Source organism: Gekko japonicus, unplaced genomic scaffold (assembly GCF_001447785.1).
Source record: "Gekko japonicus isolate JY-2015 unplaced genomic scaffold, Gekko_japonicus_V1.1 scaffold914, whole genome shotgun sequence".
In the NCBI taxonomy this organism is placed as follows: domain Eukaryota; kingdom Metazoa; phylum Chordata; class Lepidosauria; order Squamata; family Gekkonidae; genus Gekko; species Gekko japonicus.
In genome coordinates, this window is record NW_015160240.1 from 529,871 (window position 1) to 551,272 (window position 21,402).

At 48.2% G+C, this 21,402-nt stretch overlaps 1 protein-coding gene across 1 annotated transcript; it reads right to left on the reverse strand.

Moving 5' to 3' along the window:
• Positions 1 to 608: 608 nt before the first annotated feature.
• On the reverse strand, positions 609 to 20,922 carry RAB11B (RAB11B, member RAS oncogene family). Its single transcript, XM_015413309.1, has 5 exons — positions 20,710 to 20,922; positions 13,063 to 13,258; positions 9,833 to 10,026; positions 8,407 to 8,487; positions 609 to 4,507 (listed from the first exon to the last, which is right to left on the reverse strand). The coding sequence occupies exons 1-5, from the start codon at positions 20,747 to 20,749 to the stop codon at positions 4,362 to 4,364; spliced, it is 657 nt and encodes a 218-aa protein (XP_015268795.1). The 5' UTR covers positions 20,750 to 20,922; the 3' UTR covers positions 609 to 4,361.
• Positions 20,923 to 21,402: the final 480 nt, after the last annotated feature.

Genomic DNA, 21,402 nt, shown 5'->3' on the forward strand with positions numbered 1-21,402 from the left:
CCAACCCTGCTTAGCTTCCAAGATCTGAGGAGACTGGGCTATCCAGGCCAGGGCAATTTGATGCAGTCATGCGAGAGCCAAGTATGGTGCTGGACTTGGATCGGGGAGTTTTGGGTCTGAACAGCTACTGAAGTCCTGAGGTTTGGAAGGTAACAGCTGTGTACCCCTTGAGCAATTGGAAAATAGGATAATCCCCTGCATGTATCCCCAGAGATCACAGGATATGAATGGAAGGAGTGAACAGCGTACTGGGGGGGGGGGGGGGCACCAGTAGTGATGTCAAACTGTTCCTCTTACAAGAGGACTAAAATTTCAAACTGTGTGAGGTTGTTTGGGAAGATATAAAGCCCTTATGGACCTGCCTGAAGCAGCCAAAAAGTATTACTCATCCTGTTGGATAAAGAAGTCCCCACTGATCCTCACCCCTATTTTCATTTCAGCCACCCCTTCTATAGTTTCAGCAGGCATAACTTCATAACCCAAAGACGTCAGAGATTCCAGGGAGCCATATGCCTCATTTGGTTCTTCTCCTACTCACAACCAGGGCCGAGTGTAATGTTGCACCTGGTCTCATCTCGGAACAACAGACAGACACACCACTTGGTTTGGCAAACTTTATATCCACAATACATAATAACCATGCACAAAAGTCAAATGAGTATTTACAAGGGAATTGCACTTAACAGAAGAGTCAGCAAGAAGCAAATGAGAAAGGGGGGGATCTTTCCCCCACAGAACCGATGCAACAGCCCAAAGTGACCTGTGGAGTGTTTAATGGCCTCCTCCTCAGGACACGGAAGCCACAGAAGAGGCCACTGGCCTGGCTGACATCCCGCCCACACCTGTGACAAGCTGCAGTACTGCTGAAGGACCCCTTAGTTGTATCCCCAGCCCCGTTCTGGATCTGCTCCCCGCTCAGACCACTGTGGTGGGTTTTGTCATGGTCAGAAAAATACGAGACCTGCGACCTTTCCGTCATTGGCATGGGAATGGACGTGTTCCTCTGTTGAAAAAGCAGAGATTGAGAGGGGGCTGTGCCCGTTGCTGAGTGCCAAGGATTGCTCTAGCATCCCTGTTTCCTCAGAACAGTCTGGAGATGCTGGAGAGGTAAGGATATTCAGCCCAAGAGGAAAAAGTGGGATGAGAGCATACAGAAAGAGCTTTCTGTCCCTGTCGAGTCAAGTCTGAGCGAGGGAACAAGGGAAAAAATACACATACAGCGCCCGGGGAAGGAATCGGACACGACTCTGCAGCCTGCCTTGCTGTCCCCCTGCACAAACCCAGCCCCACCCGACCTCAGGACTCCCCCCACATCCGTCACTGCTGCCCCAGAGAAGGGAAAACAAGTTCCATTCTCTCTCTCCGGCAGGCCTGGGGTTTTCATCACAAGACCCTGGGCTGCAGGGAAGCAGTAAGTCTCCCATGGAAACAAAGGCCTCACCTCACCAGGATGCTGACTACAGTAGAAAAACACGGCTAAGGAATTAAGGTTTAAGAAGAGGAACATGGGAGTCCGTGGCTCGACTCTCTGCAATCATCAAATGCTTAGAACTTGTGACCTCCACCTGCTCTTCCCTGACACACACACCCCTCATACAACATAATCCTCGTACACTCTAGTAAGCCCCAAGGCTCAACTAGCAGCATCCTGGAATTATTCTTCAGCAACACAGGAGTGTGTCTCAGCGAGGATAATCTCCCCAGTACAGGAAATACTACTTTACAGTCTTCCCCCATTCAATGCTAGGTAATATAAATCTGTCAAGGGTTCAATGTGAAATGGTACTGGGTGTCCAACTGCCCTTTAATCATGACCCCCTCACCTTTGTATTCTTGAAGAGGCTTTTAGACTCCTAAAGTGGAAGCCCATAGCCCAGAAAGGGATAACTGGAGTCTTGAACTTCAACTAAAAAGCTGCAACGGAGACTGATCTCTTTGAAGGGATGGGGATACCTACTGGATACCTAACGGAATGCAATTGTGCTCCCCTCCCCAATTACAGGTGTATTAGAGTAGCTGTGGGTTTTTTGGAGAGGTGAAGAGGGAAAAAACAAATCCTTCAAAATCCCAGTAGAGGGAGGGAGACACACACAAAACCCAACTGCATCAACAACCCTTTTGCCAGCGGCAAGTGGATCATCCCAGGAGACAGTGCTGGCGGCCAATGAAAAGGCAGCTCAGAAGGTCAAAGCCGCTGCTGCAGAGATTAAAGCTCAGGCTGCTCGGAGCTCTCCCCACCCCCACGCCAAGAGAATTTATCAGACCAAGAAGAAACCCTTGGACACAGTGTGCAGTGCCACTCTGCAGCCTGGATGAACAGCACTGTTTGCTCCCCGCTCTGGGTCTCTCACAGGCATTATGACTCAGCAGCCAGGCCACAAAACCCAGACAGGGACTGTCTCCTGCTTCAGCCTGGCCTTGATGGATAAGCCAGACGTTTCCTTCCCAAGAGACTGCAAATCCAAGGATGCTCCCAACCGGTCAAGAAGTTAAACTTCCCAGTGGGTAGATGAGATAAAAGAGGAGTGTGGTCCTACACTTATTCCTACAGATTGATGAAAAAACTGCAAAACCAGAGGAGCAGTAGGAGAATACAACAGGATCACTTTTGCCTAACTGCCAAAAGGTCTTTTTCTTAAGCCCAACCATAAAAACAGCATCTGACAGCAACCGGTACCCCCTATCCTGCACCCAAGTCTACGTACACAAATATATCCCCACGCACTAATGTGGCAGGATTCAACCTTCAAAAAAAAACCCCACCCCTCTGAATTGCTACTGGACAGCAACCCTAGATTTTCGCTTATCATGGGGGCTCCCATCTCCCTACCTCACAAGCAACCACCACCCCCTTTTAAAAACTCCAGCAGATGACAAGGAAAAACCGACACAGATCTTCTCAACTAGTAAAGGAATGGGCTGGGGAGGGCGAGAAAAGATGAGAAAGAACAGAGAGAAAAGGCCTTTTCCGTCCATTTTGTTCTTTTGTTTTAAGTTTTGGTGGTGTTTTAGCCCTGCATGATGTCAGAGTTCTGGTACATCATAGTAATACAATCATTTAGAACAAAAAAAAAGATCAAGTTTTTTCTAGAAAAAGAACCATTCAAGAGAACAAGGTGAGAGAAGCAGCAACAGCACAAGGGGAGAGGGGGTCAGAAGTAAAAGCAGGCCACCTGCCAGGGAAACGGCAATCAGCTCCGAGGCGCTTTTGCTTAAAGTGTTACAAAAAAGTTACCAATTTCTCTACAGCTATAATCAGTCAGGAACCTTACCAGTGTGAGTTATGTACATGGCATGAAAAATATTGCTTCACACTCACTCCAGGGTTAGTCTTGTTTGTTTGTTCCGCACGCAAAAGGAAGGAGAAGGGAAGAGGGATGAGACTGGGGAAATAGAGCAGCATGCAGAGAGAGACAGCAAGAGAGAGACAGACAGAATCGGGGAGGTCTCCAAGGAAAGATTTCTCTACAGAGCAAAGCGGCATAATTTCTACAGACTGCAAGAAGATTCTACCAAAGCCATTAGGCTGGCACTTAATTGTACAGAGGCTGATTAACAGAAAGCCCTAAGGGGGGGGGGGGAGAGCACTAGAAGCTACTTCATATACAGCTTCTGCACAACTGGGGAGGAACAAAAACATAATGTAGCGACACACTTCATTGTTCCCAATCTGGAAAACAAAGAGACAGAAGACATGAAAGTAAACGTTTCCATGGGTCGGAAGCAGGGAGAACTACAGTGCGAGACCAATTCTGCATTAATGGTGGGGGACACACCTTCTGAACAGCTTTTTGAGGTGCATGTGTACGTGTGAGCAGTAGAAGCCTAAACCCAGGTCTTCTCCCAACCACCTGGGAAACTTGAAGTGTTGGTAGAATGGGTCTTTCTTGGCTTTGATTTCTCGGGCAGCTGTGAAAGAATCTAAGTCCCTGCCCCCAAGTGCAGTTATTTCTTCTGCCACTACAACAACAACAACAAAAAGACTCCTTCCGTTCCCACAAGTGAGAACAGGGAAAAGAAAGTTAACAGTGTTGAGGGGGGGGGGCAGTGTGTCCTGTAGGCATTTCATAAGCAAGGTAACACCAAACCCCAACCACCTGCCATGTCAATACTTATCATTCAAACTACACCCCCCAATTTGAAAAAGAAAAAAAAAAACATTCTAACTGGATTCACCAGAGGCAAAGGAATGCTAGCCCTATGGGTAACACTCTGAGATGAGTGGGAAGAGGTGGGGGTGGAGTGGGGTTGTGAAAATGAAACGAGAGTCACCGAATGACGGGATACACCGGAGGAGGAGTGCACACGAGTTTCTAAGTGAAGCACAGGCAATGTGAGAGGCAGGAGCATGCCCCTGGAGGTCACAGGTTCTGGCAACACTGGAGTTTGTTGGATTTCTGTCCGTCGGTGGTGGGGGGCACGCTGATGTCCACCACGTTGTTTCCGGGAGATTCGTCATGGGCAGATCGGTCTGCAATTTGCTTCTGAGACACGATGCGGTAGATCTCTGCAAAAAAAGGAGACCAGAAAGGACTCAGGTACAGACCTGTGTTTTCTCCAGGGGACAGAAAGAACGCAGCCAGGGTATCGGTACTAACGAACGGCTGCGCAGAGCCATGTGGGTCTCCCACAGCCAATACACAACAGGCAAAAATCTTTGCTCAATGCGTTGTTTGCGTATACTCATCCTCATGTTTGGGAACCCTTCAAATGGGCAAAAGCATACAGTAGACTGTCCGCAGCCTGAAGTGGTTCTGAGGACTATGTGTTTGGATCAAGCCCTGCGTGTAGCAAGCTGTTGTGGGGAATGGCGATATGCTTTTGTCCTTAACCCAAGTGGGGATTTAAATATTCAGTCCTTTGCCTGCAGTTGGAAACTGAAGGATCAAAGAACAGCCATAACATATGTTTTCCTATACATCTAAATGGGCCCTCGGGGAAAAAAGAGAAAAAATTAAATATATATTTTTACTGCTACTCTCTCAGCCTGAACAGGTTAAACTGAAGATCAGAGACTGCGAATTTCTGACTGAGGGAGCCTCCAATGGCAATCCCCCTGCGCAAGCCAATTAAGAACAAAGCTTGAGTCCAGTGGCACCTGTAAGACCAAGGTATAAGCTTTCATGGGCGTGCACACTTCTTCAGATACAGTGAAATGAAAGTTACCAGTCCAGAAAAAGAAGAAGAAGACGACGAAGAGGAGGAGGAGATTGGATTTATACCCTGCCCTTCACTACCCAAAGGTGTCTTAGAGCGGCTTACAAACTCCTTTCCCTTCCCCTCCCCACAACAGACACCCTGTGAGGTAGGTGGGGCTGAGAGAGCTCTTGACAGAAACTGCTCTTTTTCAAGGACAGCTCTTATCAGAACTACGGCTTGCCCAAGGTCATCCAGCCAGGTGCAAGTGGAGGAGTGGGGAATCAAACTCGGTTCTCCCAGATTAGAGTCCGCGCACTTAACCACTACACCAAACTGGCTCTCCACATACCTCCACCTTGAATAAAACCTTACACCTTGAATACATTTTTGCTGGTCTTAAAGGTGCCACTGGACTCAAACTTCTGTTCTGCTGCTTCAGACCAACATGGTTACCTGCCTGAATCTCTGCCACTTAAGAGTTCAAGATACACGGGTAACCCTCCACATAAATGGGACAACAGGCAGCAGGCCTAATCCACTTAAGGCTGTATAGCTTAAGAACACCTGCTACGCAAGGCAGTTTTAAGCCCCGGCTGTTCTCCTCTCATGAATGCAACACAAAACTTAGAATATTGGAGGATGATTCAAGGAACAAAAAGCAAGGTCCAGCAGGGATCTGTGCTCCCATTAACAGACAAGGATGAAGCAACCTGGACAAAGTTCACCTCCCTCAAGACGCTGAAAGACCAGCTGTTTCAAACTCTGCACCGGGAAGGAATAATTTCCTCATCTGCCAGCCAAGGAACCCTTGTGTGTCTTCGGCAGGACTGCGGATGGTGCAGATAATGGGGAAGACATGCTCTCATGTCACACAGAGACATGCCACATGTCTCACTTTTGCTCTGTCTGAATTGAGAAGGGCTCCTAGAACCCAACATGCATGTGCTGCTGTACACTGCTGGAGCCAAATGGTAGCAACACGCAAGTCCCTAAGGAACGTCGGAGGTAGCCTAGGGGGTACCATAACAATGCCTTCTGACAAGCCATTTGCTTTACCCAGGGGTAGGGAGATGCATACACATTTCCTTCCTTGCCCCACTGCATTCTCTACCCTGACTGCATCACCCAAGAAGGAAACAAACAGACAGGTCTGTATACTGTGGTGCTGTCATAAACACCACAAGCCACTTTCCTCTTCTTTTTATTGTGTAAATACACTGAAAGGAGTCACAAGTGGCCCTGGGTTCCCAGGACAGCACACATGCAATTAAAATAAGAACAAGGAGGACTTTCCCCTGAAAACACCAGCTATTCCCATGAGCATATGAAGCACTCCATTATCAGCTATGAAGCTGGTAAAAATGCAGCTGAGGATGTGCTTCACTAGTCAAGGCAAAACAGCCAGCCAGCAGAGAAGAAGAAGAAGAAGAGATTGGATTTATACCCCGCCCTTCACTACCCAAAGGAGTCTCAGAGCGGCTTACAAACTCCTTTCCCTTCCCCTCCCCACAACAGACATCCTGTGAGGTAGGGGGGGCTGAGAGAGCTCTGACAGAAACTGCTCTTTTTCAAGGACAGCTCTTATCAGAACTATGGCTTGCCCAAGGTCATCCAAGCCAGGTGCAAGTGGAGGAGTGGGGAATCGAACCCGGTTCTCCCAGATTAGAGTCCGCGCACTTAACCACTACACCAAACTGGGTGTCCCTGGGACAATGCCAACTGGCCCCTCAGCCGGAGGCAGAGACCCTGGCTCTGTATACGGCAGATCCCAGGCTCAATCCCCAGTCAATCCATCTCAGGTGTTGGCAGAGATCTCTCTCTTTTTCTGCTCCAAGCCATCAAACAGTGCCTCTAGACCAGGGGTGTCAAACTCATTTGTTATGAGGGCCGGACCTGACATAAATGAGGCCTTGTTGGGCCAGGCCATGTGTGTCATAAAATGTAATGCCAGGTAGCAAAGATATAAACTTCATAAAGGACAGAAGCTTTTGTTTTTTTAACTTAAAAACATGCTTAAAACATTAGCACTCTTGCAATATTTTGTTTATTTAACAGTGTCTGATAACTGACACCTCTTGCTCTGAATTATTACATCAAAATGTCTGTGCTGTTGCAATCTTGAGTATGCTGTTCAGGTGTGTATCTGTAAGCTGCAGACCTACAATGACGCAGCAGCAGCAGAACTGGAAGAAGAAGCAGAAGACAGCCAGTTCCACTGCGGGCCTGACAGAAGCCCTCCGGGGGCCTGATCCAACCGCCGGGCCACATGTTTGACACCCTTGCTCTAGACAATACTGGGTTCAATGGAACAGTGATCCAACACTGTATAAGGCAACTTCACAGGCTCCCAACCAATGTTCCCTCTAAGCTGTGGAGTCTTGTGAGCAAAAATTCTATTTTGTGAGCTACTGGGCATTAAAGCTGTGAGCAAGCGATTGGGTGGCAGCATAAATTAGTTTGCTCTGGAGCCCTCCTTCCTGAGCTAAGGCAAAAATGTGTGAGCCGGAGGCTGAAAAACTGTGGGCTAGCTCAAACTAACTCAGCTTAGAGGGAACACTGCTCCCAACATCAATCACCCTACCATACAGGTGCATCAACTCAAGGCCTCTTGGTTACCAACTATCTACACAACATGGGCCTCTGCCACTAGAAGCAGGATCTTTATAGCTGTGGCACCCCACCAAGGAAGAAGAATGGAAGGCAACCAGAGACATGAAGAACAGTCTGATGATGCTACAATGAAGCAACAAGCTAGTGCCCATACTCAGCTCCCTGTGCTGAGGTAAAGGCAGAACTGCCCGGATACTCCTGGCCTTCTAACTTTATTCTCATTTTAATAAATTCATACAATTTTAGCTTTATTATGCATTTGTATTGCATCCTGCTGGAAAAATCACTAACATGAACATGTGAAACTATCTTATACTGAATCAGACCGTTCGTCCATAAAGGACAGTATTGTCTAGTCAGATTGGCGGCCACTCTCCAGGAACTCAGGCAGAGGTCTTTCATATCACCCACTACATGATTCTTTCAAATGGAAATGCTGAGGGGATTGATCCCGGGATCTTCCACATACCAAGCAGAAGTTCCACCAGTGAGCTTTGCTAAACCACCAAAATGCCAAAAGAGCTGTGTGGCAGGCCTGGGCGCCGGTAAAAGCCCACAGCCTACCCTACAGGACACCCACACCTTTGGACTCCACTTGCCACCCCACCTCCTACCACATGCTCCTTCAGTTTGGCTTCTCTCGCCTGAAATCCTTACCTGTGAGAATGTTCTTGAAAGCTTCTTCTACGTTTGTCGAATCGAGCGCTGACGTTTCAATGAAAGACAAGTTGTTTTTTTCTGGTAGGAAACAGGTGGAATAGGAAGAGAGAGTTATTTATTTTGACTCCTAGCTCAAGGGCTCCAGGATAAGCAACAATGGATTTTAATCAATAGGTGGATGTTCCTCCCTCTTCATTCTCCAGACCTTTAAGGAGGAGGAATAAAAACAGGGAAAAGAATTTAAAGCTGAGAAAGGTTTATTTTGTTCACCTAAAGGCGTGACAGTAGGGGGTCAACCTCAGCCTGCATCAACTCCCTCTTTCCCAACTTAGTCCCTGAGCTTCTCAGTTAAGTGTGTTTTGTTTGGGTTACCCTGTGAAACCACTGTGAGCCTTGGATGGCAGCGAGACTCAATTCATTGCAATGTCTTGCGCTTGTGGTCCGCTGTCTTGGGAATCCCGTTCTCCCTGCTCTGCCCAAACTCCCTCAAATGTCAGCACGGCTTTCTGGGCTTCACCCTTGTAAGTAAGTAAGGCAGGCAGGCAGGCAGGGAATGCACTCTACTCTATCTGTTAACAGCAAAGATTACAGCCATTGCTTTAATTAGCATACCTACTTCCAATCAAGGCTTCCCCCTCACTCCCTGAACGCCGCCACCCCCCCCCCCTAGACCAGGAGTTCCTAATATGGTGCCCATCGACACCTTTCCTGGTCACGCCAAGCAATGCTCCTTCTAAGCTGTGGAGTCTTGTGAGCAAAAATTCTACTTTGTGAACTACTGGCATTAAATTTGTGAGCAAGCAATTTGGCTACAGCACAAATCAGTTTGCTATGGAGCCCTCCTTCCTGAGCTAAGACAAAAATGTATGAGCCGGAGGCTAAAAAACTGTGAGGTAGCTCACACTAACTCAGCTTAGAGGGAACACTGATGCCAAGTGTTTTTAGAAAGTGGGTGTGGTCAGGTGGGGCTCTTGCCCGGCAGAACTTCCCGTTGGCTGCTGGAGATCTGACCGGCTGTGCAGATTTTGGAAAACGGTGCTTCAGCGGCAGCTGCCACCACTGCACAAGGATCTTCACTGTGTGGCTGAAGGTGAGCTGCAGCAATCGTTTTGTGGGAGCCATTCTGTGGCTGCGCCCACCACGCTGTGCCAGACTTTCAAAGATGCCCGCAGGCTCGAAGAAGTTGGGGAACCCTGCCACAGACTTTGGACAGAGCCACTCCATGAACAACATCACAACCACCTCTCAGCGACTCACACAAAGCTTTCCTGCAAGGAGCCATAATTCCCGTTTCCTTCCAGACGTGGAATTCGGGAAGTGTGCTCTGCCTCTCAGAGCCCAGAAAACAAGACTGCTCCAAACTCCGGCGGCTAAAAGGCAGCATTTCTGAAACCAACGACCGAAGCCACAGAGACCGACCAACCTGCAAAAGCGCGAGCCTCGTCGGTCGGCACAGCCCTCAGATGACGCAAGTCGCTCTTGTTCCCCACCAGCATGATGACGATATTGTTGTCCGCATGATCCCGGAGCTCCTTCAGCCAACGTTCCACATTCTCGTATGTCAGGTGCTTGGCAATGTCGTAAACCAGAAGCGCCCCAACAGCTCCACGGTAGTATCTGAAACAGCACGACAAAGAAGAATGTACAAGGACCAGAAGCCCACCCTCCAGTTTGGTGCAGTGGTTAAGTGCGCCGACTCTAATCTGGGAGAACCGGGTTTGATTCCCCACTCCTCCACTTGCACTTGGCTGGATGGCCTTGGGCAAGCCGTAGTTCTGATAAGAGCTGTCCTTGAAAAAGAGCAGTTTCTGTCAAGAGTTCTCTCAGCCCCACCTACCTCACAGGGCGTCTGTTGTGGGGAGGGGAAGGGAAAAGGAGTTTGTAAGCCGCTCTGAGACACCTTTGGGTAGTGAAGGGCGGGGTATAAATCCAATCTCCTCTTCTTCTTCTTCACCTCAGCTGGCCCCTTCATGGGGGCCAGCCAAATGCTTCCAGGAAGCCCACCATCAGGGCACCTTAGTAACAGCACTTCCACTGCAGGGAGTGGTTAGCACATCTAGCCCAGTTTGGGCTTTAAAAAAAAAAGACCCCCTAGGGGTCTGCCCACTATCACAGATGCCAGAGAAAGGCTTACAAGGAAGCAACAAAGATAAGATGAAGAATAGACCCACTAGGGTAGATATACCTGCCCGGACACTTCAGACTGTTTTGTCCCGTCAAGCTTTAGTAAGGGGAAGTGTGTCAGCGTTTATCACGCACACACACACACCCCTCTTCCCTCAAATATTAATGTTTGTTTGGGTTTCCCACCCCTTACTGTTTAGATTTATTGGAAACGTGTTGTGGGGTTGATTTGGTCTTTTTATGGTTTTACTATGCCAAGAGACAGCAAGTAGATATTCTAAACTATTTTAAATATAGACTTAGGGGAACAGCAGGCAGCTAAGCAGTAACTCAGCATAAGGACTACAATTGGAAGACTTCTCTCTGACAATGTTGTGAAAAACGCCGGCTGTTCAGAAGCCCTGACTAAGCTTTCTTTCTGAGAAACCAGGCAACCCTTTCCCTCCCAGACCTGGCACAACTTCACATGTCCACCCAGAGTGAGCTGACAGTGTTTCCTTTTGGCATGCAAGTATTCAGTCCCTGAAGCGAGACTGGAGGCCAGTGCTCCCTCTAAGCTGTAGAGTCTCGTGAGCAAAAATTCAATTTTCAGAGCTACTGGCATTAAAGTTGTGAGTGAGCGATTTGGCTGCTGCATAAATCAGTTTGCTTTGGAGCCATCCTTCCTGAGCGAAGACAAAAATGTGTGAGCCAGAGGCTAAAAAACTGTGAGCTAGCTCACACTAACTCAGCTTAGAGGGAACATTGGAGGCCACTAGGCTGGCTTTCAGTATGCTACGTTAGTGTCAGTCAATGGGAAAGGGCGGTGGGCTATGCCAACGAATGTAACAGATTTTACAAGATTTTGCTGTTGGCTCTGAGAAGGTTAGTATTCTGCCATCATACAGCAGTTTTTACTACCACAGTAAATAAAGGACAGGGCTAAGCACCCAAACCGGGTTTCACTTTTTAAAAAAACACTGGGAAATCTGTGTTTTCTTCAGCAAGCTTCATACAGTGCTAAAGGTTGAAAGAATAAACAGAGCTTGGATATTTGCTCAGGACTCAGATACACAGAAACAAGGCCCGCAACAAGGAGCTCAACTGAGATTTGGGGAGTAAAGGTTAACAGCTCAGTCTTCGTTTTCGTGAGCCTCAAATGTCTCCAAGGGGCGCACAGTCACCAGTAGGCAACAGTGTGAGCTGTTGTCACAGACTTTTCACAAGTAAATGTTTAATTTCTCTGGGGAAAAGCAAAAACGCAAATGTTTATGAGGGAAGAGACACCTTAGTTTGGATATACAAGAATTTTAACACAAGACCCACAGGCAGGGAGAAGCCTTGAACACGCCGGTGAGCTGCTCAGGAACTCAACGCAAAAAGGCCCAGAAGGCAGGGGAGTCACAGGACTGAGCCAGTCTGGGATTATTATGGGCCTTTTTCCCCTTGCACCCCACTGTACAAGGCCCTTTCCATTGGACTCAGGCTTCTTTAATGGGAGCAATCTGATCTCAGCCTGGCTTGATCTATTTTTATTTTTACTAGAAAGGCCATGGTCATGGGAACGTTTTAAATTTACAAAGGAAGAGCTGGTATGCTCTCAAAAAAAACAAGGTTTAGTCTACACATGCAACAGAAATGAGATGGCAGAATGAGCCGAGCCACTTCAGACCGTAGGGAGGGGGAATCAATTTTTTAATGCTATGTCATTTAAGAGCTCCAAGCGAATGTTAAAAAATGCACTGGGGGAAAGTGCATGTGAAAGGCTAAACTACAAGTCTTTGCTAGTTTTCCACTTTGGTTTTTTTGTGCATGAGTACTCTGTGTGCATGTGCACGTGTGCCTAGCTGTCATGGTTGACTTCTGGCAACCCCTAGTGGGGCTTGGACGTTTCAGAGAGGTGGTTTGCCATTGCCTACCTCTGCATCCAGACCCTGGTATCCCTTAGAGGTCTCACATCCAAGTACTTGCAGGGGTTGGCCCTGCTTAGCTTCCAAAATCTGACTAGCCTGAGCTATCCAGGTCAGGGCAGCTTTCTACTTTGATGTTGGTTTCGCCGTCAAGTCACAGCTGACGGATGGCGACCGTAGGGTTTTGAAGGTAAGAGATGTTCAGAGGTGGTTTGCAATTGCCTGCCTTTGCATAGTGACCCTGGTATTCCTTGGCAGTCTCCCATCCAAATACTAGATAGGGTCAATCTACCTTAGCTTCCGAGATTGGGCTAGCCTGTGCTATCCAAGTCAGGCAGTTTCCCCACTTATAAGGAATGACTGATGTACAGAACCTCTGAAGAATGTAATCCCTCGCCTGCAATCTGAACCCCATGGTACCATCCCAGCACTTTGTTCTGCTGCACATGTAGAACCAAGCGCTCTTGCTGAAGGAGATCAACGATGCCTCACTGGATCCAGAATAAGGTCCACTGACTCCAGTGCTCAAGAAACAAATCAAACAGCAGGGGCCACAGACCCCACCATGAGCCTACTCACCCCTGCTTCAATCTTAACTGAAAGGAACCCCAAAAACAATTTGTGTGATATTGAGTCTTACGCAGAGGTGATGGCACGATATCGCTCCTGGCCAGCAGTGTCCCAGATCTGTGCCTTTATCGTCTTCCCATCCACCTGAATGCTTCTGGTGGCAAACTCCACGCCAATGGTGCTTTTGCTCTCCAGGTTGAACTCATTGCGTGTAAAGCGGGATAGGAGATTGCTCTTTCCCACCCCAGAGTCTCCAATCAGCACAACTGGAGGAAAGAACAGGAGAATACACAGTCAACACTCATTCCTTTAAGGCAAACAGAGCACAGCAAAGATAAGGAAAGCACTGCGACAAACAGAACCACGCTGCATCCAGAAAAGGACACCGAGCTGGCCCAACTGTCTTGCAATGGAGCAAAAGTGTGCGGGGATAGCAAGGGAGCTTGTTGCCATTTCAAGAGCCTACTGCACAGCCAAAGGTTTCTCAGCCAAGGCTCAGCTCCAACACAGAGCCTAGACGTAAGCTAGCAAAGCAGCCAGTTATGCTGCAGGCTCTGCAATGGTCCAAACTCTGCCACAAGGAGCTCCCCACCAAAACTTTCAGGCTGCTGCTAGAGATGTGGGTGGGAGGAGCGGGAGAAAAATTCTGGGAAAACATTTTCCCACTCCCCATCAACAAGGACATAAAAAAATAAACCTTTAGAAAAACTGGGAAATCTACAGGAGTGCTAAAAAAGTATGAAATAGATTTTCTTTGGCTTTAGGAATAATGTTTGCAACTCTCTTACCTTTTTCTACAAGCAAAATTGCAAAACGAAACAAAAATACGGCAAGCTAAATATTTAAACTCCACAAGTATGCCAATTAACATCATTTTATACACTAAATAATAAATGTGGCATCTTATGTTATTAACACAGCAAAACAGGTTTAGGTTTAGTAACAAGAAGGGGGACCCGCGATACTCACGCGCGGGGGGGAGTATTCCCCACAGCTCCTGGCCTGCAGAAGCTCCGCAGGAGGAAGCGGCAGCAGGTGAGCACAGCAGGTGGACCCATCAGGCCCTGCAAAGCCTTCTCCCCCCCCCCACGGCGGTGAGGCCTGAGCAGCTCACAGCTGCCGGCCCGCCAAGCCGCCTCCTTGCCAGCGGCAGCGAGACACTTGCCAGAGCTTTGTCTGCACATGTGCAGGGAACACTCTTTTACTTTCTGGTGGATTTAAGTATCCCCCATATGGTTTTTAAACTTTTCAGATTTTTATGCACACCTGGGGATTGCCCCGAGTGTGCAGGAAAATCTCTTTGCCCCCCAAGTGCCCCTGATGTACGGATTTAGATATCCGCACAGAGGGGGTGTCTTGGCTATTAGATATATAGCTAAAGTAAATATTGCATATATGTTTCAATTTTCCTCAAAGTTCCTCTTTTTTTCCTGGAAAAAAATAAGTCTTTACCATAGCTTCAACATTTCAGTCCTGAGCATAATTCTCCCTCTGACCAATTACCATGAACCACCACTACTCTGGTCCTATTACTGCCTGGGCAACCTCTGCTTGCTCCCTGCCTCCAGTGTCCCAGTGACCCTTTGCCAAGGTCCAGTACATTAGAAGAAGAAGAGAAGAGATTGGATTTATACCCCGCCCTTCACTACCCAAAGGTGTCTCAGAGCGGCTTACAAACTCCTTTCTCTTCCCCTCCCCACAACGGACACCATGAGAGTTAGGTGGGGCTGAGAGAACTCTTGCCAGAAACTGCTCTTTTTCAAGAGCAGCTGTGCCAGAGTTATGGCTTGCCCAACGTCATCCAGCCAGGTGCAAGTGGAGGAGTGGGGAATCAAACCCAGTCTGTGCACTTAACCACTACACCAAACTCCCATCCTCCCACCACCACCTCCTCGTGGAAACAAACTCCAGCGAGGTAGCTCTGTTAGTCTTAAATTGCCACAAGACCCCTTTTCACTGCAACAAGCAGAACAGATTTGTTGATGCGTAAGCTTTCATACACTACAGCCCACTTCATCAGCTGCTTCAGTGGATCTGCATCTGGCAAAGTGGGCCATAGCCCACAAAAGCTGATGCTTCAAAGGTAAATCACCTGACCTCTGAGATGTCACAGTTCCTTTTTGTTTCTCCTCCAGAGCTCCTTTATAAATGAAGTTAAGTTTTTTAAAGGCAAGGGGGCAGAAGCAGCACGCTCCTCAAAACAGACAACCAATGCTCCCTCTAAGATGTGGAGGCTTGTGAGCAAAAATTCTATTTTGTGAGCTGCTGGCATTAAAGCTGTGAGTGAGCGATTTGGCTACTGCATAAATTAGTTTGCTCTGGAGCCATCCTTCCTTAGCTAAGACAATGAGCCGGAGGCTAAAAAGCTGTGAGCTAGCTCACACTAACTCAGCTTAGAGGGAACACCGCAGACAACCCGTCAAAACAGAAAAAGACGCTAGAACTGCATCTGGAATTCACTTACGCTTGCATTATTGATTCATTAGAATTATTTCCCGCCAAACATGAACTTGTTCAAGGCAAACAAGTACAATGCAACACCCAACAATACAAACCGTACCGAGGAACACAACAGCTCACCCAAGGACCTGCTAAATTCCCTGGTGCTTCCACATCAAAAAGGCCTAATAGGGAGGGGGGCTGGAGGGGAAGAAAGCGTATTCCAGAGACACAGTGTCAAAATCAAGGTGACTACCCAGTGTCACCAGCCTCCTCATTTCAAGCACAGGACAATCCAGAGAAGTGCCTTCAACAGGCAGACATGCAGGAAACCGGGCAACCCTTTGGTTATCCTAAACCCAGGCCATCCCGTACTTTAGAGATCAAGACCAGCACTTCCAACCGCATGCTGAAGCCAAGGCCAACCCAACTCGTTCTTGCAGCATAAGGGTAGCCCGTCACCATGGCTCATCCCTGCTCCCAGTGAAACTTGGCCAGATTTAAAATCTTCTCCCCAGGAGTGAAGAAGAAGAAGAAGAAGAGATTGGATTTATACCCCGCCCTTCACTACCCAAAGGAGTCTCAGAGCAGCTTACAAACTCCTTTCCCTTCCCCTCCCAACAACAGACACCCTGTGAGGTAGGAGGGCTGAGAGAGCTCTTGAAAGAGACTCCTCTTTTTCAAGAACAGCTTTTATCAGAACTACGGCTTGCCTCGGAAGGGTCTGCAGCAACCAAGGCAGAGACTAGCAGGCAAGCCAAAATCTTGATCGAGGGCCTTCAAGTGAAGTTATCAATGAGCACAGACCACAACAAACCAGGAGGACTCCAAACGTCAGAAAACACTACTACTGGCCTGCTCTGAGCAGTAGACTGTTCATCCAGGCAATCTACCTCTTGTGCAAAGAAAAGCACCACTGTCCCAAATTACATATATACCGACACATTCTGCCTACTTTATTCTGATTTTGCTGGCCACTGCAGGGGTCACTGAGATTCAAGCCTCCAAAGACTAAAAATTATTCCTCAGATCTTTCTGGCTTCTGAGATTCTAGCAGGCATTTGCCCACACACTTCCAAACATATTTGGCACAACCTCCTCCAGTCCTCCTCCCTAGTGAAACCAAGCCTAACCACATGTGACTGCAAAGAAAACATCTCCCTCCCCTCCCCCACTACCTGATGTCAAATTTCAGAGAGCACACTCCTTGTGGCAAGGATCTGTTAACGTTTTACTCTGGAGTGCCGTTCATGTTGATAATGCTATAAAATTATTAATAATAAGTAGCATACAAGCCCATGGACTACAAACTTGATTTTAAGATAAAAACTTCTTTTTTTTTGCTTTCGGCACTAGATTCTGTTGCTTTTGAATGCATGAAGTTGTCTTCTACAAATTCTTGGTCCATCAAACCAGGACAATTTCCTCTAAGTCACTCTCCTGCTGTGGGTGTGCCTATTTTTTGGCACTCTTGTAGTCACTGCAGCAAGTCCCGGCTTATGCCTTCGAATTCAGTGTAATAGTGATCACCCTCAATATGACCTCCAGTACAACCCCCTCTGGACTGACCAAAATGCACTTCCAAGCTTACCAGCTCCATGCCAAACCAGTGCCACCTGCAGAGAGCGTTGAGCGCTCTTTGCGCATACATCATCATTCCAAGGGAAAGGAAAACAACTCAGGTGCCTTCTGGAAGCACATGGGGATTCGACCCTGCTCTAGCACTCATACGTTCCTGCCCTCTTCCTTTAGAGGAAGGCTCCTTGTGCCACAGGAAAATGCCACTGCCACCAGAACAGATCTGCATGAGTCAGCCCAGGACCGTTAAATACAAAGAGGCTTTTGGTGGGAAATGCAAGGGAGGGCTAGAATTTAATCAGTGACAGGAGTTTTATAATGAAACTGAAGCTCAAATACTTTGGCCACCAAATGAGAAGGGAGCACTCACTGGAGAAGACCCTGATGCTGGGAAAGATTGAAGGTCAAAGAAAATGGGGACGGCAAAGGATGAGATGGTTAGACAGTGTCATAGATGCAACGAACATGAAATTGAGCCAACTTCAGAGGACGGCGGAAGACAGGAGGGCCTGGCAGGATCTGGTCCATGGGGTTGCGAAGAGTCGGACTCGACTGTGCAACTGAACAACAAAGGAGTTTTATGCTAAAGCCCTATGCCTCCGCATGCCAGTTTTACCAGTGGGAGGCCATTTGTCTGAAACTGTCCCCCGCTCCCATGAAAATCTTTGAAAACTACTATTTAATCAGCTAAATCAGTTACAAGAGACACATGACTACCATATCTGGGCTGGGGAGGAATTTTCCCACAGGTCTGACTGGCTACTAGGCAGTGTTGTGTCTCAATTCATTTACTCATGCCCTGCAATATGTTTTATTCCCTGCCAACAGGAACTTTGACCCGGTACATCCTGCCTCCCTCCTTGTGCCACACTAAGCTGCACGAGAAGGGTATCCCGATGAGGGAAATCAGCCTGGAACGTAACCTCCTGGCCTTTGCCTAGCAGTCTCCCTCTTAACAGAAATACTTGTCCTTTTGAAAACGTTCTGTTAGCAGAAAGGATGAACACCAGCACTAGCAATATAACCAACCAGGTGGGCAAAGAAGCATTTAAAAGACAAAACACATTGAACACATGGCCTGAGGCAAGTCACTCGTATGCCTAACTTGCCCAAGATCATCCAACAAGTGTCCGTCTGGTATGAAGTTGCAAACAGAGGCTGCTTTAAAGAGAGCTCTGAGCAATGCATCACACTGGCTGTGGCATATCTATACAGGTAGCCACCCGCTTTTAAGGATAAAATGGATGAATGTTGGAAAGGGAGACTATGTCCACGTATGGAGGACATGTCCAGTTGTCTCCAATGTATGGACAATCACTTTAAATCAAGCTGAACATATGACAGGCATATAATTACCTAAAGACCCTAAAATATCGTTGCTAGGATATGTGCAAAACACTGTTCCCAATTTGAGACATCCAATGATTACTGATTTGTAAACAGCTGTGGAAAATAAAGATAGCCAAAATCTGGCATGTTTCTAAAAAATCTCTCAGTAAAAAAATGGGTTGAAAAGGTCTGGAAAATTGTGAATCTGGCTAAACCCAAAATGAAAGTTTGTCTCCCATCCTTCAATCTAAACCAGTTTGTTATTGTTTGGGAACCTTTTATATGGTTTTTAACTTGCAGACTGAAGTTCAGAATTGTTTTTTGCTGGGAACTCCAAAGACAGAAGGGGGTCACCAGAAACTCAGTAGGCTGCCACACACAACTGGTGGACTGTGTCGTAGCTCCAAGCTACGTTGTGTTGCTTTTTTATTTGTTCCCAAATCTTCCCTTTGTAGCAGTCCCAGACCCAAAAGTATAACTGCTTCTCAGAAACAATTTCCAAGTTCCAAAAGCATTTATAATTACATTGGGGGGTACTTTTAAACAAGAATTAAACAGCTTTCCTGCACAAGTTAATAGGGGTCCCAAGTTACCAATTTTGGTCCTGGCAGGTTAACACATGATGCAGATTACAATTCAAGAACTGACAGGATGATCATTGCTGCACAAGGTAGCAAGTGTAATGGGAAGAAGAAAAGTGGCCCAGAGAAATTTGTAGGCTGTTAAACCCCTCTCAAGCCCATTTTCAAACTCCAGCACCCTCCCCCACCCACAGCAGGCTTCCGGCCCCCATCACTCCCCATCTCATTTTCCTTTTCCAAAAGGCGGCCATCCAGCCCTCAAACTCCTTACAAACCCCTCATACATACATCCTCCCCAAAATTGCACGTATGCATACTCATACACAAGGAAACCTGTCAATACCACTGCCCCTTCAAATCCCCCCCCCAGTTTCCCAATCCCCGCATTTAAGGTTTTATGCCACATATGCTTCCAAAGGGGCTAGCAAGTAGAAAATCTGGCAAATGGTAGGAAATGTACATAAGCAACCTGTTCCCCATACCCTCCCCCACTCATTTTAATCACTGCGCCCACAGTAGTTCCCATGGCCTTTCCAAGCACCCACTCCTTTCTCATCACCCCCCCATCAACCTCCTAAACCGACATTTTAACTCTCATGCCCCCAGCTCTCCTAATTTCACAATACCTACTCTATTCTAGCCCCATCCATGTTCGTGTCCTCCTCCTTCTAAAGCCCCCCCCTTCCAGCCCCCTTCCCACCATGGGTCCTCTCCCAGCTCCCTTCCCATTTTCCAAGTCCCACATCCCCCTAAAAAAGGTAAAGGTTCCCTTGCTCGAAAGCCAGTCGAGTCCGACTCTAGGGTTGCGGTGCTCATCTCCATTTCAAAGCCGAAGAGCCAGCGCTGTCCGAAGACGTTTCCGTGGTCATGTGGCCAGCATGACTAAACACCAAGGTGCACAGAACGCTGTTACCTTCCCACCGAATTATCTACTTGTAATTTCTTGCTTTCGAACTGCTAGGTTGGCAGTTCCCCCTATCCCACCCCAACCCCCCTACCAAACCCCATTTCTCCTTGAGATCCCTTCCAACCCACGCACCCACAATGTCCCAAAGTCCCTTCTTCTTCCACAGTCCATCTCCTAGCCCAGGGGTGGCCAAACTGTGGCTAGCCGCATGCGGCTCTTTCACACATGCTGTGCGGCTCCTGTCAGGGCAACCGGGGAATATCATTAGCAAACAAATTATCATCGGACAAATAAATATCACGATCAATACCTGCTTTTACCGCTTTCGTTATTATTCTTGGGCAGTCTCCTTTAACGCTAATGAAAAGCAAATCCACATGTTTCCCAGTAAAAACATGTAATATTTGTTCAGGTCTTGCGACTCTCAAACTTCTAACGTTTATTCTATGTGGCTCTTACCTTAAAACAAATTTGGCAACCCCTGTTCTAGCTTCCCAGGGGCCCTGATCTCCCGTCCTCCTCGCCTTCCAACCCCCAATCTTTCTTTTTAAGCCCCCTTCTTTTTCCCAAAACCCCCTCCTCCCCCAACTCCAAGGCCTTCCACCTCCCCTGCTCCCTCCCTCCTTCTGGCCCCTCTTACTTTCCAGGGGTTCCCCCCACACGCACACACTGAATTCCCCCTCTTTGGATTCCCTTCAGGTCATGCCCATGCTTTCCCAGGCCACTCCACTCCCAGGATCCCTCTTTCCGACCCCCCTCCCAATACTTCGCCCCCCTCCATTCCCACGCTCCCCTCCAACTCCCCCCCATGCCCTTCCCCCCCCCCCCCCCACCCCCCCTCCCCAACTATAAGCATGCCCCCTCCCTCGGCCCGTAGCCCTACCTTTGAAGAGGTAGTCGTACTCGTCGTCGCGGGTTCCCATGGCGACGCGGCCTTCGCTCCTTCCCTCACGGGAGGGGGGTGTCTGTCTTTCTCCGGTTTCCGCCCCGCGGAGGAGGAGGCCGGACTAGGCCGGGCCGAGGCGCGCCGAGCCGATCCCTTCGCTGACAGGCACCGAGGCGAGCGGAGGGCGGGGCCCGCGACGGGAGAGCGGAGAAAGAAGGGGAGAGGCCCCGCCGAAGTGATATACAGCCTCTCCTCCTATCGCCGCCCTCCTTGCCATGCCCTGGGTTGGGCCTCCTCGGAGATCTCGCGCGACCGCGGCCAATAGGAGTGGCGGGAGCGGATGATGGGCTGGAGGGAGAGCCAATGACAAGGAAGGGAGGCGGGAGGCGGTTAACGGTTTTCTTTTGGCCGATGGGGCGGGACCTCAAGCGGAGGTTAAAAAAAAAAAACACCCCTGCACCTTGAGGCGGTCTGACGGTGGGGGCTGGAAGAGTTGTGTCCAGGCGCTTTCTGTCGGGATTGGGTGGTTCTGGGTAGAAGAGTACTTAAAAGATGAGTGACATGTACGTACAGAAATTTAGAAATGAAATAAAACATCAATTTATTCATGTCGATAAATACAAAAAAGTATGGGTTTTCTGGATGGGCGTTCTGGATAGGATGAAACTCATCCTATTGACCGACCTTGGC